Source organism: Tupaia chinensis, unplaced genomic scaffold (genome assembly GCF_000334495.1).
Source record: "Tupaia chinensis unplaced genomic scaffold, TupChi_1.0 Scaffold000674_1, whole genome shotgun sequence".
Taxonomy (NCBI): Eukaryota; Metazoa; Chordata; class Mammalia; order Scandentia; family Tupaiidae; genus Tupaia; species Tupaia belangeri.
The window spans coordinates 1,123,858-1,142,342 of NW_006160197.1; the positions used below are offsets into that span (position 1 = coordinate 1,123,858).

Here is an 18,485-nt window from a genome sequence, read left to right on the forward strand (position 1 = left end):
ATCTTGTGGTAAGCTTGTTAGCCAACTGCTGTTAGGTACATCAGCTCAGGATAATTATCACCAAATCAAAAAAAATTTTTTTTTTCAGATAGAGGTAGATATCCAGGTGGATAATTCTAAACAATTATATCCAAAAGATAATTTCATTTTCTCTGGGTAAGCCGTGACTAGTTAATCCAAGCTGCAGCCCCATTGGATGCAGAACCTGCTTCAAGTTAATGTCCCACTTTTATGACATTATGGCTTCTTTTATAGTGGAGCTAGATTGTCAATATTTTCTGTCCTCAAGGTCATCTCTTCCGTGTATTAGTGCAGAATAAGGAGGCTCTGATTAAATACTTCAAGCATTCCGACTGCTCTGATGAAATACTTCAAGCCTGTTTTTGGAAAAAGTTTGGACCCTGCTTAATGCTTGTGTCCCACATTGTGTAAAGATGGCCTGACTTTAACACCACGAGGCTGTTACTCAAGATTTTTGATTAAAAAACAAACAAACAACTTACACCTTTCAGGTTTTTTCCATAAGCATATGAATCTCCCCTTTCGAATAACTGCTTTCACATGTACCCAGTACTGTGCATACATTGTAAGAGTGATATATTGTCTGTGGTGTGCTTGAGCTCACCAATGTTCAAGCATCATTACTGAAGAGAAAATAATCATTGGCTCCTCTAAATTCCTCCTTCAACAACATCGACCACACTCTGTAGCTGACCCTATATTGGGTCCTGGGAATTAAGTTTGCTCAGGTGTGGTCTTACGAGAGGAGTTCTCATCTAGGTATAAATGGAACCCAGATAACTTCTCAAGGGCACATGGATCCTTAAGGTCTAAATAGGATTAGCCTGAATCCCTATTCTACTTTCTGGAGAAAGTGTAATCCCCTTTGTAATCTTATTTTAAATTCTTAGGAGTTTTATATTCTTGGGTCATTGCTGGCTCTGATTTTATATCTTATCACCTCTAGATTTTTAATTTTAGTTTCTACTTTTTGAAATGTCCTTCCTTTTCTTAATTTATCCCTCCCAAATCTGCCAGGATCTTAGTGATAGTTTGAGTCACCAGGGAGAAATTAGTAATCCACCACATAACAACCATTTAAATGTGCAATTTAAGCCCCCATTGGGTCCTTTCACCCACCCTGCCCCTTTGTAGTGTCCCTGCAATCCCAGCCTGTTTCCTCTGGCTAGCTTTCCTTTCTGGCTCTTCTGCCTTCTGTAGTGACCTTAATCCTATAGCTCCTTATAAAATATATCTGGAATCTGGTTAGTCTAAATGGGCTCAATGGGCATTGTCTTCTACCTTAAATCTTTCCAACAGCCCAGTAACTGTTCCCCCAACCTATGCAGAACAGAAGAGTCAAAATGTAATTCTTTTAAAATGTAAAGAAGATCACATCATTCCTTGGAACTCTTCAGTGGCTTGCTGGCTCAGTAAAATCTCAAATTTTCACCAAAAAAGGCCTTAAGCACTATTAAATTTTCACTCTGATTTCATGCCTACTCTTTTCACCCTAGCGGGCTGGATTATTGACAGTGTCCACCCCAGGGCTTGGCTCTATCTAAGGAGGAAGTGGAAAGAAAGAGACAAAGAGAGAGAGTAACAGAGGACACAGGAAGCCTGAGCCTAGGTACCCCAAGCAACTTGTGCCGCCCAGACAAACTGGGCACCTTTATTTATAGGGCAAAGCGACATCATATATGTGTATTTCATGACATTCCATAGATATGTTGATGTGTTACAGACAATAAGAAGCAGGTAACAGATCTATAAGGGTTTAGACATACCAGGCCAGGGGTATCTCTTGGTGATAATCCCATCAGGAGGAAATCCCTTTATCTTTTCTAATGGAGAGAAGTCTAGCTGCAGGTATGGGGAAGAAACATAAGGCTAAAGAATCTCTCCATAAGGTGGGTAGGTAACACCATATCCAGAGAGGGCTAAAGAATATCACAGAGGCAGAGCAGGGATTGGACTTTGCTAACTGGGGGATCAAGATGTGTCTTGAATTCCATCAGATGTGTCTGTTGGAACTCCCTTTACAATTTCCACCCTTTGCTCTGCCTATAGCAAGGGTCAAGGAAAGGACAAGTTGCAAGGTTCTGCCAAAGCCCAAAGGGACAGGTGGTATTTGCTCAGAACATGTCCCCACACCTCACTCAAGGCCTCTCTCCCAACATGTCCCTAGAGTATATGATTTTCCTTAAACATGTAGAACACACTTGTGCCTCAGGGCCTTAGCAATTGTCAGCTATGCCTGGAATGCTCTTTTCTTAGATATTACAGGTCTATATTATTCTCTTTAAAAGTAATTATTTAATTTATTTGTTGTTGTTGTTATTTTTTAATTTGACCGGACAGAGAGAAAGAGAAAGTGAGAAAGCAACTAGCCAAATCTGGGACTCAGATCGCGATCAGCCATGTGGGAATCCAGCACCTTAACCACCGTGCCACCTGCTGGCCCCTTGCAGGTCTATATGCTAAAGTCATCTTTAAGTCAGGATATTTCCTAACCTTTTTCTTTATTTTTCATCATAGTATTTATCACTATCTGACATTCTATGTATTTTACCTATCTTTACACTATTGTCTCTAGGCCAGTGTTTCAGGAAACTGCAGCAGACATCATGATAGGCTAGAGCACCTGCCAATGCACAGATTGCTGCAGTGCACTCCCCGAGTTTCTGATTCATTGGTCTAGGCTGGGGCTTAAGAGTTTGCTTTTTTTTAAAGAATGATTTTATTTAGCTTTATTTATTTATTTTAATTTGACCAGAGTAAGAGAGACACAGAGAGAGAGAAAGTGAGAAAGCAAACCGCCAGGTCTGGGACTCGAACTGCGGCCAGCCATGTGGGAGTCCAGCATCCTTAACCACCACACCACTTGTTGGCCCCAAGAATTTGCTTTTCTAACAAGTCCCCAGCAGATACTGATGTTGTTGGTCACGGATCTCACTTTGGGAACCAGTATGCTAGAACTGCTTTGTCTGGGCAGCAGCCATTTACTACATGTGTCTATTTTAATTGAATTTCATGTAAAAGTAAAAGTTCAAATGAAAAATTTAGCTTGTTAGTTCACTGGTTCAACAGCTACAGTATGAACAGAACAGATATAGAACATTTCTATTGCTGTACAATATTCTATTGGGCGCATTGTTTCAGAGCATAAACTAAATAAACATGGGTTTCTGTTCTTTCATAATTTGTATTTCCTTCCAGAATTATATCCTTATGTTATATACCTGGTATACTTATGTTATATACCTGGTATACACTTTTCATTTTTCATCAGAGGGCTAGTCATTTTTCTTAGTACCACTTATTGAAAATGTAATTATTTCTCTAGAAATTTGAAGTATAACATTATATGAGGTATTGTACTCTCACATATATTTGTATCTATCACTTCTGATCTGTTGTTTTTATCTATCTGCAAATAGGAATATTTTCAAGACACAATTGATATTTAGGATTATCAGATAACAAATTGAACCCGAAATTATAGAGTAAGAGAGTACAGTCATGAAGAAGTTCTGCTTCTCAGTTGTCTTTCAAAGACAGATTCTAATTAGAAAACATGTAGACAGTATTGAGTTCAAAGGTCATAATTAGCACTATTTGGCATGTAACCTTTTTGCCAGGAAATCTGCTTTAGCATGGAAAGATTATAGATAACCAAGTTGACTGAGGGAATAGACCATTATTTTTATATTCTTGACTTATTATCCACTCCACTTATTAAATCAGAAAGTTAATATATCACATATAAAAATACAATTAGTCCTTCTTACTATTGGGCTCCACATCTGCAGCTTAATCAACTGTGGGTCAAAAATAATCAGGAAAAAAAAAACAATAAAAATACAACTATAAAAATAGTACAGATAAAAATACAGTACAACAACTATTTACATAGCATTTATATTATGTTTAGTAATATAAGTAATCTAGAGATAACTTAACGTATACAGCAGGGTATTTGTAGTTTATATGAAAATCACTACACCATTTTATTTAAGAGGCTTAAGCATCCACAGATTTTGGTATCTGCAGGGCACCCTGGAACCAATCCCTCACAGAGAGAGACAGATGACTGTACCAATAAAGCATATTAAAAAGCCATAAAAAGGCTCTTAAATTGATCTGACCTTTTAAAAATGGAAAATGTCTTTTTCATAAGTATTTATGTATTTCTGTGTAAAAAATGATAAATGGTACAAAAGTAGGGATTAAAAAAACCTTAATAACAACTTTTTTCAACTCCTTCATTTCTGGCAGATTGTCTAAAGAACTGTGCATTTAAGAAGTAAAAGATGTTCGAAGTGTAAGGCTTAGTGTTTTACACTTATTACTTGACACATTTTAATATAGAGAGAAATATAAATAGAATCTGACATATCACCCTTTACTCACAGACAGTGGACAGCTAGCCATTGGCAGTGCACGTTCTCTTTACCCAGAATAAATATTTATAATGATACTGCATTTCCTAGACATTACTTAATCCTTGGCTTTATTTATTGTCAAAGAAAGAAAATACCTTTTTCAAGTCTAGGATTGATATGTGACATCAATTTACTCTCATAGAATTTTATACAAAAATAAACTTTCATAAGATCATTTTGCTGGTCTTCCTCTGGATGAAATTAAAAATGTACTATCCAAAACCACAGTCGGGCAATTATAGACAAACTAATGTATGGACATAGTGTATAGCTCCAGGGAAGGCTGTAAAACTCCTAAATAGGATTGTGCAAACATCTAATAAAGACATATGGAGTATATCTTGAGGGTAGAAGCATATTTGACAGAATATATTTTATGGAGGGATTTATTTTTTTCTTGATATATGTATATAGGTTATTACTTGTATGTGAGGGAAGAAAAGAGAAATAAGGTGCCTTTAAGAAACATAACTTTGGGACCAGCATTAGCATAATGGCTGTGTCACTGGATTCCTATGTAGTCCACTGCGGTTTGAGTCCTGGACCTGGTGGCTTAAACTCATGCCGGGCACGGGTGTGCGTGCCCAAGATCTCAAGAGGAGAATGGAGGAGAAGGGATTGTGGTGTGGTCATCCCTCCAGGGGGTGATTTCTCACTTTCTGTCTCTCTGTCTCTCTCTGTCTTTCTGGCGAGGGTGTGCGCCCTATAGCAAAAAGCTCTCCAAAGGAAAAAAAAAAAAAACAAAAAAAACAAAAGAAACATAACTTTGAGACCAGCAGATGGTTTAATGGTACATTGCTGGACTCCCACATAGTTGACACGGTTCAAGTCCCAAAACAAAAGAAACATAACTTTGAGACCAGCAAATGGTTTGATGGTTGATTGTTGGACTCCCACATAGTGACATGGTTCAAGTCCCAGATCCAATGGCTTAAAACTCATGCCAGTCATGTGTGCATGTGTGCACAAAATCCTGAGAGGAGAAGGGATTGCGGCGTGGCCATCCCCTCTGGGGGGTGATTTCTTGCTTTCTGTCTCTCTGTTTCTCCAATGAGGACACATGCCCTGTAACAAAAATGTGTCTTAAAAATAAAAAAGGAAGGGACCAGCAGTTAGCATAATGGCTATGTCGCTGGACTCCCATGTAGTCGACTGCGGTTCGAGTCCCGGACCCAGTGGCTTAAACTCCCGCTGGGCGTGTGTGTGTTTGTGTGCCCAAGATCCCGAGAGGAGAATGGAGGAGAAGGGATTGCGGCGTGGCCATCCCCCCGGGGGGGTGATTTCTCGCTTTCTATCTCTCTGTCTCTCTCTGTATGTCTGGTGAGCGCACGCGCCCTATAGCAAAAACCTCTCAAAAAATAAATAAATAAAAATAAAAAGGAAGACATGGAAAATAACCACAGAAGGTGAAGCTGAGATGGGAGTTGAACATAGAGGATGGGTTGTAAATCTATGCAGTGTTGCTTGACCTCAAGACCACTCAGTGTAAGATAAGTAACCCTTCCCCACCGCTGCAGGAGACTATTTCTCTGGAAAAGCTGAATCAGAAACGCTATGGACTTGGGGACTCCATTTGGGAGAGTGGGTTGAAGTGCCATATGAAAACAGATGTTCTAAATTAAAAATGGCATACTGAGTAGTGACATTCCTAGCCTCTTATCTCTGTCAAGCTCCTGGAAGACAATAGTCAGGTTTATATCTCTAGCCAAGAAATTGGAGATTTTTTTTTTCTGACACATTTCCCACTGGAGGAAAAATACCTTGCTACCCAATTAATATAAAGTGCCAACACACATCCCCATCCATGAAAAGACTTTTATGTAGTGTTTTAGTGCCATGTTTTTTAAGTTTGCTCGTCTGTCTGAGATTTTTGACAGGATCTCACCATAATTTTGTATCCCCTTGCCTCAGCCTCCAGCTAGCTAGAACTACAGGAGTGTCTTACCATGCTAGACTGTTTAGGTTGGGCAGGGAAATCCAGACCTCCCCTATGGCCTCAAGTATCAGTGTCCTAGCAGCATGAATGTCTTTTATTTTATCTACTTATTATTTTTTTTAGAGAGTTTTGCTTTAGGGCGTGTATGCTTACCAGAGAGACAAAGAGACAGAGAGACATAAGGCAAGAACCCCCGCCCCCCACCAGGGGTATTGGCCATGCCACAATCCTTTCTCCTCCAGTTTCCTCTCAGGATCATGGGCACACATGCACCCAATATGAGTTTCAAGCTGCTGGGTCTGAGACTCAAACTGCAGTTGACTACATGGGAGTCCAGCAATGTAACCATGATACCATCTGTTGGTTCCCGAATGTCTTATTCTTTTTAAAAAGAATTATTTAACTTTTATTTTATTTTATTTTATTTTATTTTGACCATAGACGGACAGAATGAGAGAAAGGGAGAGGGAAAGTTAGAAAGCAAGCCACCAGATCCAGGACTCAAACTACAGTGGGCCATGTGGAAGTCCAGTGACCTCAACCACCATGCCACCTGCCAACCTCTGAATATCTTATTCTTAAGAGTGAACAGAACCAGCAGTTAGCGTAATGGCTATGTTGCTGGACTCCCATGTAGTCGACTGCAGTTTGCGTCCCGGACCCGGTGGCTTGAAACTCACGCCGGGCGCGTGTGCGTGCATGCCCAAGATCCTGATAGGAGAATAGAGGAGAAGGGATTGCAGCGTGACCATCCGCCCTGGGGGGTGATTTCTTGCTTTCTATCTGTCTGTCTCTGTCTGTCTGGCGAGTGCACGCACCCTATAGCAAAAAAACAAAACAAAAACAAAAAACCTCTTCAAAAAAAAAAAAAAAGAGTGAACAAAAATTTCAGGATCAGCTGATGGTATGGTAGCTAAGGTGGCTGTATCCCACATGGCTAATCACACAATTCAAGTCCCAGACTTGGTGGCTTGAAAAACACACTGGGCACATGTGCATGCATGCCCCAAATCCTGAGAGAATGGAGGAGAAGGGATTGAGGCATTGCCATCTCAACTGAGGAGGTGCCCTCTCACTTTTTCTCCCTCTGTCTGATGAGTACATGTTTCCTGTTACAAGCTAAAAAAAAAAAAAAAAAAAAAGAAACACACAGCAGAATTTCAAGGAAAGCTCATGATACTAAAGATTTTTTGCTCTTCTTAAGGACCAACAGTTAAAGACTCAGATACCACATTTTCCAGTTGATGATATAAATGAAAACACAAGCTTATATCAATAAGTGGTGCCTGTGGAAAGGGAAGCAAAAAATTGGAAAATATCCTGAATTTGAAGTTGGGTATGCAAGTTCCTACAGAAATAGTTCAAGTATTAAATTAACATTCAATGTTCAATCACTATTTGAAATTATCTCATGCATATACTTTGTTCCTTTTAAAATTGTTTCTCCCAAGGCTCCTAAGCTTATTCTAAGGAGTAGACAGTAAATACATTAAATTTGTGGGTCTTACAATTTTGGTCACATCTGTTGAAGACAGCCATTGTAACATGAAAGCAGCCTTATACATTAGGTAAACAAATGTACTTGGCATTGTTCTAATAAAACTTTATTTTCAAAAACTGTGAACTGTTTGACCTGCAGGTATAGTTTGCCAACACATAGTCTAATAGGTTCGTAGAGTATTACCTTTATGAGAATAAGTTTTCCATAAGTCTGTACTGTGTCTTCAGTGCCTAGAAAATATTAAATAAGTATCCTTTGAATGATTTAAGAAATCTGTACTATAGGATTTTGTGAGCTTCACTAACTGCTTTCTAAAGCCAAAATGTGGTGGTGGTTTTTCAAAGGCTTTATTCTGACAAGAACTTTGGAATATAACTAATTTATAAACTGAAGATGGACAGTCTTCCAATATTGTGAAAGAACTTCTGCAAAACTAAGTAACCACTCTTGGGCAAGGGAAGGATTCCTCCTCCTGAAATTTCTAGTATGAAGACAATTCAACAAATAAAATCATAATCATCAAGTCAGCACTTGGATCTAAGCTCTCTACCCAGAATTTTTAACTATTGTAATTGTATCTACTTAAATACCTTGCAGTTAGATTTTAAGCTACTTTCACAAGTACTGTTTTTGCAACTTTATTTTTGTTTTTGTTTTTGCCATAGGGCATATGTGTCAAAGAGAGACAGTGAGAAGGAAAGTGAGAAATCACCCACCCCTCCCTCCCCCCCACAGGGGAATAGCCACATTGCAATCCTTTCTCCTCCATTCTCCTGGGATTTGGGGCATGCACGCACATGTGCCCAGTGTGATATTCAAGCCACCAGGTCCAGAACTTGAACCATGGTCAGCCATGTGAAAGTCCAGTACCTCAACCACCACTCCACCTGCTAGACCAACTTTATTTGCTGAAGATAAGAGCATCCTAGGAACAACCTCAAAACGGTAATAGTAAAACTACTTTATGGACCTTTATGATCAACATTACTCTTCTTTTGCAGTAAACCTATGATGGACTTGTTGATATTCCTCTGTGCACAGTATCATTTAAATCCATCAAGTTACACAATTGATCTACTGTCAGCTGAAAAGAACCATGTCAAATTTAAGCCAAACACACCAATAGGAATGTTGGAGGTAGAGAAGGTCATTTTAAAGCCAAAAAATGTGGATAAGAAAAAACCTACACCAATAATACCAGAGGTAAGAATTTCACTGTAGATATTGATGTCTTGTGTCTAAAATAATAAGTTGATTCTTAAAAATTATTTTATTGAACTTATTATTTTCCAGTTTGATCAGAGGGAGACAGAGGGAGAGGGAAATGGAAAGTGAGAAGGCAAGCCTCTGGGTCCAGGACTCAAACCACAGTTGGCCATGTGGGAGTCCATCACCTTTAACCACCAAGCCACTTGCCAGCCCCTAAAATAATAAGTTGATTTTTGTAATTTTGTAATTTTGAAATTTTTTGTAGTTTTACAAATTTTATTTTATTGTAAATGAACTTAACATTGACTTTCCTGGTCAAATTTGATGTTAACATGGTTATTCTTTTTCTTGGACCACTTCGCTTAGGATCTAGTTGGTTATTGATCATTGACTGGAATTTGGGGAACATTTTAGAGTTTCGATCGAGTAATCAATGTGATCGTATTGGAATCTACAATTATGAATTACCTTTATTTTCAGCTTCCCTTTTAGTAAGCACTTTATATTTTAAGGAAGGTTTTAGAATATTTTAATGAAAATTCATTTAAGAAACTATTAAAATAATTTTTTGACTCTTTACACTTAGTAATAGAAGTTGTAACTTACTATCCCCTAAACTACTATTAATTTGTATCACCCAAGGACTCAGTTTTCTTTTTTTTTTTAATAATTATTTTATTTAACATTATTTATTTATTTTAATTTGACTAGAGAGGAATAGAGTGAGAGAGAAGAGAGAGAGAGAGAGAGAGAGAGAGAGAGAAAGCAAGCAAACCACCAGGTCCGAGACTCAAACCACCAGTGCCCTTAACCACCACTGCACCTGCCGACCCCGTCAGTTTTCTTTTTTTAAAATATGAACTCATACTTTTTATTTATGTATGTCTTCCATGAAAGAGAGATCAACAGAGAGATAGGCAGAGAGAGAGGTACCCCCAGAAGAGTCGTCACATGGCAATCCATCCCTAGTTTAGTCTCAGCCAGCTGGAATCATAGGGATGTGCGTGTGCACCCAGTGTGCTCAGAGTGGTTTCTAGGACATGAACCCAGGACCTCTCCATGTGGGTCCAGTTACATTATCACTGCACCACTGCCTGACCCCCAATTTTCTTTAATGTATTAATTTCTTTTTTTAAATGCTTTTGCCGTAGGCCGTGTGTGCTCTCCTGAGAGAGATAGAGAGGGAAAGTAAGAAGTCACTCCCTGAGCGGATGGCTAAACTACAGACCCCTCACTTCCATTCTCCTGACAGGATTTTGGGCATGCATGCACACATGCCCAGTGTGATTTTCAAGCCTCCAACCCTGAGACTTGAACCGTTCCTAGCCATGTGGGAATCCAGCACCTTATCCACCATGCCAAATGTGGCCCTAATGTATACATTTTCAGTGAAATTTTTTAACTGCAATGATTGTAGTATCATCAGTTCTTCATTATAAAATTTTCTTTTATAAGCAATGGAATAGAAGTTTATGGTTTCAAGAAATATTCTTTCATTATGAATATCAACCATTTTTCACTTCATGAAATACATAAAAGTTTATACATTCAGTTGATAGCTAATTTACATATGACTTGAATACATGCATTTTCATATTTTTATAAAAAGTTGACATGTTTTAAATTAATATTAAAATATTTACCTTCTGTAGCATGTGACTGATATTAAATATTTTTAATATTGCTAAGTTTGATTTATATATAGAGGATAAACTATATGTATTTGTTAATTTTAAAGTAACTATTTTAGGGACCAGCAGATGGCGTAATGGTTATGTCACTGAACTCCCACATGGCCGACCATGGTTCAAGTCCCTGACTTGGCAGCTTGAAATTCACCACATGCTGTACACGTGTGTGTACATGCCCAAAATTCCAAGAGGAGAATGGAGGAGAAGGGATTGCGGTGTGGACATCCCCCTGGGGAGGGGGTTGATTTCTCATTTTCTCCCTCTCTCTAAAACTCTGGCAAGCATACATGCACTATAGGAAAAATCTCTCTTAAAAAAATTAAAATAGTAAATATTTTAAGGAACAAAGTAAAACTATCTGTAGTACAGGATATGATGTGTTTTTTGTTACTTTTGGGAAATAAACCTGTTTAATATTTTATTATAAAAAGGTTGTGAACTTAAACTGCATTATTTAATAAGAAAACTAATGTTTATTCCTAAGAACTTGCTTTGGATTTAGGAAGTAGCAGTAATCAAAAAGAAAGTACTGTTTATTGTTTGAATACGTAAGACTAGAACGCTTATTCTCGACGTGATTATAGACATTTTGTTTCAGTACATAAATTGGGTTGTAACTGTGGCTGTAATTTGTGTTTCAGAAAACTGTCAGAGTAGTAATCAATTTTAAGAAAACACAGAAGGCCATAGTGAGAGTCAGTCCACACGCATCACTTCAAGAACTTGCCCCTATTATATGCAGCAAATGTGAGTTTGATCCATTACATACACTGTTGTTGAAAGATTATCAATCTCAGGAGCCCCTCGACTTGACAAAATCTCTGAATGACCTGGGACTCAGAGAGTTATATGCCATGGATGCCAATAGAGGTAAGATTTTTGCTTCATTCAGGAAGTAAATACATGTATGTGTGTGTGAGTATGTGTCATGTTAATATGTAGGTGTTCTCAAGTTCATGACGGCAAGTTAATGGATTCTATACATAGAAGGAAATACATGTCATTAGGAAAAGGAGAGAAAAACTAAATGTAAATAAATAAATATAAAATTAACTTGATTTCATGTATGGAAAGAAAAACTCATCTTATATGTCATCTATAATTTTTATTTTTCTATCTACCTATACGTTTTTTAGTGTATATGGTGGAATTTGACTTTATGTGGCCTTGAAATTTGAACAAAAAATGAAAATTTACTTGTAAATTCATTTTTGCTCTAATCGAGTGTGAATTACTGTCGACTCACTATGGCTTTGTTTGAATCTTAATTGACATTAAAATTTAGAAGTTTCTTGCCAATTTTTTTCCCTAAAGATAGCATCCAAAATAAACTGGCTTATAAGATGAATCCATCTAAGTCCAAAAACTTCTGAGACAACTTGCAGTTTTAATCTATAGAAATAATATGACATATTAGATTAACAAGATCTTAGATAATGTTGATTTTTATGATGTATCGTCAACAAAAGCAAGCTTATTTATTCAATATGAATCAGTTTTACTAGGAAAAACCAGGTTTAGTGAAGGGAACAATTACATACTCAGAGAACGTCAAAGTATTCCAAGGTGGTAGGCCTTCCATAGTCTGTACACTACTTTTTCAACTCAGCGATGTTTTATACTTGAACAAACATCATCTTTACAGTCAATTTACCCTCTTTTACCCCTCCTTCTGTAGCCACTTCTGTCACTGCCTTCAATAAGTCATCTTTACAAGGTAAGAATATGAATCTGTAGAAACAAATTATAACATAAAACTGGGTAAATTGAAAATAAATGTCTAACTTTACCTGTTTTCATAACATTACTAATGTGTACACGTTGTAAGAGATTTTAACTCAGAAAATCTTTGTGTTCTATTTCCTCAAAGATAATTTATAAATTCCCCCACTTAATTTCTGAGTTTAATTATAATAATTTCATTTTCATTAATGTTTAAATATTATGTAATCTAAGAGAGAAAACATATACTTTCACACAAGAACAAATGACTATGCTAGAATCTTTATTGGGAACGAATGCTAATAGTTTGGTGATATCATGAAAAGATCTCATGTTATGTCTATTGAATAATTATTCAGAATAATAATGTTATGTTCATCATAAGAAAATTTGTACTCATTAAATTGTTTGTGAAGATTTTTAATAATATGAGAAATTATGCTAAAATTAGCTTTAAAAGCTTATAAATGTGTTTTATATAGTACATAAAAAAGAACAACTGTTACATGAAATTTTGGAAAAGAAATACATAAAAATATTTTAGTAGTTGTTACCTTAGGGTGGTAGGGCTATATGTGACTATGACTTTCTCATGTTTCTTTATATTACAGGATTTTATAATGGACATTTATTACTTTTATAGAGAAAAACTTTATTAATAATTGTCCAATAATAATAAACTTTGAAAGTTCCTCCCCTATTAAAAAAGGATATGTTTAGATAATCGATTACCATAATAATTACCACCCTACTTTAAAAAAAACCTTAATAAAGTGTACATATTATGTGTTATCAGAATCTAATCTGCTTTCTTTCCACTTCTAATTTTCCTAAAGTACAGCGATGCTCTTAATTCTCAGAATTAAGCCTACACAAGTAATAGTGTGATTATATGTTTATTGGTGGCTATCATGAAGACCAGCCTAATCAAAGACCTTGAAAAGGCCTAAAGGTCTTAAAATGTATACTGGTAAAGAGTCAGAAGATAGGCATTTTACTTCTGACAGTACATTAACTGGCAAGCTAATTTGTCAAGCTAATACAGGAAATATCTCTGTCTGGATCTTACCTTCTACTTCTGTAATAATAATAAAGAGGCTGGAAAAAGTTGTCTTTGCGTTTCTTTCCAGCAACAACACTCTGTTACTTGTACTTGGCCTTTGCTCCTAACGTTGCTTCTCTGCACATATGTAACCCCAAGCAAATTCCATAATCTATTGGCCTTATTTTGAGAGTGTTGAATGCATTGATTTCTAATAGCCTTTCCAGCCATAGAAGTATGTGGTTTATTCAGACTATTAAATGCTGTGAACGGAACTCTAACAGATTAGGACAGTAAAATTAAGAAAACTCCTTTTATACTGTCAGAGACTACAAGGTCAACACAACAGTTGTATTAATGAATGTTCTGTCTTTCTTATTTTGTCTGATATCATCAGAAGGATTCAGACTGTGCATGTAGTTACTTTTAGCCTTTCTCCTAGAAACGAGAAACTGCAGCACCTTCAGTTGCTTTTCTCAGTAGGCTCAAGCCTTTGCTTGTCTTAATGTTTAGCTCTTGGCTTGCAGTTATCTTGTCCTTGAACTTTATGTGAAGACTTAGGGGTTAACTAAAGTGGAGGATAACTGGGTGCTTGGAAATTACTTTACCAAAAATAACAATTTGAAATACTTTGGGCATATTTATTGTACTGTACCACTATATAACTTTTATATCTACTATTCTAACTAAATTTAATTGTATATCAACATTCAATTAGTGGAAGAGTCTATCTTAAAATGAAATAGTGGCATTTAAAAATAAAAATCTCAGGCACTATGTGTCATCTTTAAATTGATACTAGTTTCAGTTATATCATTTAATGCCTGTGTGTCTTTGTCCAAGTTATTATGTCTCTCTAGTCACCTATTTCCTCATTTAAGAATATATACATAATCCCAAGTTCTATTAAATGATATTGCTCAAATTTTGATATACAACGCTTTGTTTCCAGTGTCATCCAGATTAGAGTGTGACCTACCACAAAATCCATATGCTTTTATGTAGAGGAAATGCTTTTGAAGTTTACAAATACCTACTCCTTGTCTTTTTAACTTAATATTTTCCTATGGCACATGTGCTCATCATGGAGGGACAGTAAGAGAGAGATGGGAAGTAAGAGAAGGTATTTCCCAGGGGGTTGTGGTCATGGAACAATTCTTCTCCATCCTGCCAGAATTTTTTCTTTTTTCTCATGTGGCCAGCATGTGTTTCAAGCTGGGATTCAAACCAAAGTTGGCCATGTTGAAGACTGATCTTTAAACCACTAGGCCATGGGGTTGGCCCCAGACTTTTTTTTTTTTTTAATTTGTAATTCACTTGTTGAAAAAAATCAGGTCATTTATCTTAAGAGTTTTCCATATTTGAGAATTTGCTGATTGCATTGTATGATGTCACTTACATGTTTCTCTATCCACTTTATTTTCTATAACTTGCTTGTTAAATTTAGAGATCAATCTGACTTTGACGAAATATTTTTGACAAGAATACTTTGTAAGTGGTATTGTATATTTCTGTTCACAGATATGTATTGACAAGTTATCTTTTCTGTTAACCGTGGACGATTGTGGCCTGTAGCTATGATCTTCCACATAACCAGTGTGTTACTACTGAGCTACCAAACTGGCCCTAGATAAATTTTTAAAGGGAAAATGAAACAAGGACAACTTGGAGGTGAACCATCAACCTCACATACAAAAGTAAGATACCTTTCTTCTATTTCAGAATCCTGCCAAATATCACAAAACCTAGACATTATGAAGGAGAAAGAAAATAAAGGCTTCTTAAGCTTTTTTCAACGCAGTAAGAAGAAGCGGGACCAAGTGAGTATTTTCCTATGTAGTATTATACAAGATTCTTCAAATCGTTTTTTTTTTTTTTTTTATTGCAAGTGTATTTTAATCTTGAAATTACATTGTTTTTCATTAGACTGCAAGTGCACCTGCCACTCCACTGGTAACCAAGCACCGCCCAACTTTTGTGAGGTCCAACACCATTTCCAAGCCATATATTTCAAATACACTACCATCAGATGCACCCAAAAAGAGGCGGGCTCCCTTGCCCCCAATGCCAGCATCTCAGAGAGTGCCCCAGGACCCTGTGAACATCCAGGAGAGGCCAGCTTCCTGTGTAGTAAAATCCATGAGTGTGGATGAAACAGAAAAGGTGAGTGGTTTTGCTTCATTTGTTCTTTAGGATGGGCTAGGGGACGATCTATTTTTCTTCTCACTTGTTTTTTTTTTTTTTTTTTTTTTCTGGGTAGACTACTAAAAAAGTTAATAAGAGTATAAGAGTTACTAATATGTAATAAGATGGTAGCTAATTGCTGGAAAAGACCTTCAATAGATGTATGAAGGGGCTTCAAAAAGTTTTTGGAAAATACATATGAAAAGTTATGCATGGATTTCAACATTTTATGTTGAATAAAAATAAATAAATTCTTACTGGAATTAAAAAAAGATATATAAGAAACAAAAATGGAAAATTATTTGTTGATAATAACATGTTTATAATTAATCCAATATAGTGTATTCTGGATGGGAAATCTCACTTCATATGCTTTGATGATGTACTGTGAATGAATGTAAAATAAATCAATTTAAAATAATAAATCAATTTTTTCATGAATATTTGAAAATCCCCCATATACTTCTGTGATACATTAAAGAATAAATATCAGTTTTAAGCAGCTTTTATATTCAGGCAAATAAGTGTTCAATAAACTTGAAGTTTGGTTTACTAAGGCCTAACCAAGGGCTCTAGCTTCATAGGTACAATTAAGAACAGAAACACTTGTTTTTAATTTTTTTTTTTTTATTAATTGGGTTATGTTCATGGGTTTCTAACTAGATGCATGTATCTTCTTGTCCTGATTCAAGGGCTCTTCATGGGAAATTCTAGTCTCTTTCTGGTACATTGATATTGTATAGTTGTTTGTTTGTTTTTTATCTTTAAGCCTTTTATTTATTTATTTATTTTTGGAGAGGTTTTTGCTGTAGGGCACATGCGCTCTCCAGACAGACAGAGACAGAGAAACAGAAAGCGAGAAATCACCCCCCAGGGGGGATGGCCACGCCGCAATCCCTTCTCCTCCATTCTCCTCTCGGGATCTTGGGCACGCACTCACACACGCCCAGTGTGAGTTTAAGCCACCGGGTCCAGGACTCGAACCGCAGTCGACTACGTGGGAGTCCAGCGACATAGCCTTTACACTAACTGCTGGTCCCTTTAAGCCTTTTATTGACCTTACCTTTATTTACTCCTATGTTCCAAGCAGTGTTCTACTTGTACCTTTTCCTAAGTGTACCTTTTCCTCAAAACTTATTATTACTCCCTCACAATTCCCCATTTCCCCGAGTTTGCGATTTGTGAGGATGCTATTGTCATCTACTTTTCATACCCAGATGATCTGAACATTCTTTACTTTTTTCATGTGGAATATAAGTGCCGTTGGGGGCAAATCTGATTGAACATGAGTTTGTGCATTTTGTTGTTTATAATCAGAGAATTTAAATACCTATGAAAGTAAATTTTATTTTGAGGCATTTAAAGCACTGATAAATTTTCTTATAGCTAGTGGAGGGTTTTATTTCTACCTTAGAAGCTTAGGAAATTGACTAGTCAAGTAAACTATTTCTTCCCAAGCACCTAATATCACCTAATATACATATATACGTATCTGTATTTTCTTTCTTTCTTTTTTTAAAAGTTTAACCATATTTTAAAACATAGTTTATAAGCTATGTTATAGGTGTTTAGGAAGCAAATAGCAACTTGAACAGCTAGAAATGAATTTGAAAAATACTTGATGTCATTAGTCACTTGGAAAATCATCTATTAAGCCATCTCCTTATTTCTATTAAGATTTTCTTATTTAATTTAATGTTTATGGTATGAAATCTTATTTCACAAGTCAGGAAGATTTTTTTTTCAAATGTTAGTATCACTAGGTTTTGTAGGGTAACTGCTTGGTAGTCAGGTAAAGCTTCACAGAAGAGATCATACGCAAATTTGGTCTTAGACTGTGTGGGAATTCATTAGTCAGACACAGGAACCCTGTTCAAAGAAGTAGGAATGTGAAGATGATGGCATGCCTGGGTATGAGCAAGAAAAAGAGCTTGAAACTAAATGAAATATGCTGGGGCCAAGTCAGGGTCCCACAGATTTCATTTTGTGCTTTTGGCCTCTTTAAATTTCTTCATAGGAGTCAGCAGATGGTGTAGTGGTTCTGTCGCTGGACTCCAATATAGCCGATCGCGGTTTGAGTCCTGGACCTGGTGGCTGGAAAATCACACCAGTTACATGTGCGTGCATGCCCAAGATCCTAGGAAGAGAAAGGAGGAAAAAGGAATGTGGCATGGCCATCCACCCTGGGGGGAGGGGTAATTTCTCACTTTTCTTCTCACTGTGTCTGTCTTTGCCGCTAGTGAACACAGGCGCCCTAAGGCAAAAACCTCATTAAAAAAGTGTTCTTCATAGTTAAGTCATTTAAGAAGTAGCATTTTCAGGATTGCTTTATATTTTTAATTTTCATAAATCTATATTGCGAGAGTGTAAATTAGTATACTTTTAAGAGCTTCCAAAATCTTTGCTTTGCACAGAAATAAATCTTAGCCCCTGTGTACAAATCTTTATTCCAGCTGTTCTCAATCCTTTTCAGTAAACTTCCTTTGTGCTTGGATCCCCAAGAGGTCTGTTTTGTCTAATAGTCTGCTTCTTAAAATTCTGGGCTGTGCTATCAGTGACCTCACTGAAAACTGTTTCTTTTGATTCTCAACCTCTGCTCTATGACTCGTTGGTGCCTCCATGTTAAGTAAGCTTTTTTCTTTTGTATGTTGCCTTTGGCAAACTACACATCTTTATGCAATTTTCTAATTAATTTTTCTTTTGATCTGGACATCTGGATAGTTCTTTGATGTATTGTTCAGTAGGACCCAGAATT

The 18,485-nt window shown here is 36.6% G+C and overlaps 1 protein-coding gene across 5 annotated transcripts in view; it reads left to right on the forward strand.

Moving 5' to 3' along the window:
• COBLL1 (cordon-bleu WH2 repeat protein like 1) overlaps nucleotides 1–18,485 on the forward strand; it is a 181,945-nt gene that overhangs the window by 110,670 nt on the left and 52,790 nt on the right. For 3 of the 5 annotated variants that reach the window (XM_006160254.3, XM_006160257.3, XM_027776495.1), the window contains 5 exons: nucleotides 8,884–9,085; nucleotides 11,424–11,652; nucleotides 12,461–12,499; nucleotides 15,269–15,366; nucleotides 15,473–15,709. In XM_006160254.3, coding sequence (XP_006160316.1) covers nucleotides 8,884–9,085; nucleotides 11,424–11,652; nucleotides 12,461–12,499; nucleotides 15,269–15,366; nucleotides 15,473–15,709 — 805 coding nt within the window. The remainder of the gene's footprint in view (nucleotides 1–8,883; nucleotides 9,086–11,423; nucleotides 11,653–12,460; nucleotides 12,500–15,268; nucleotides 15,367–15,472; nucleotides 15,710–18,485) is intronic. The other 2 variants (XM_006160256.3, XM_006160258.3) reach the window with 1 other exon arrangement.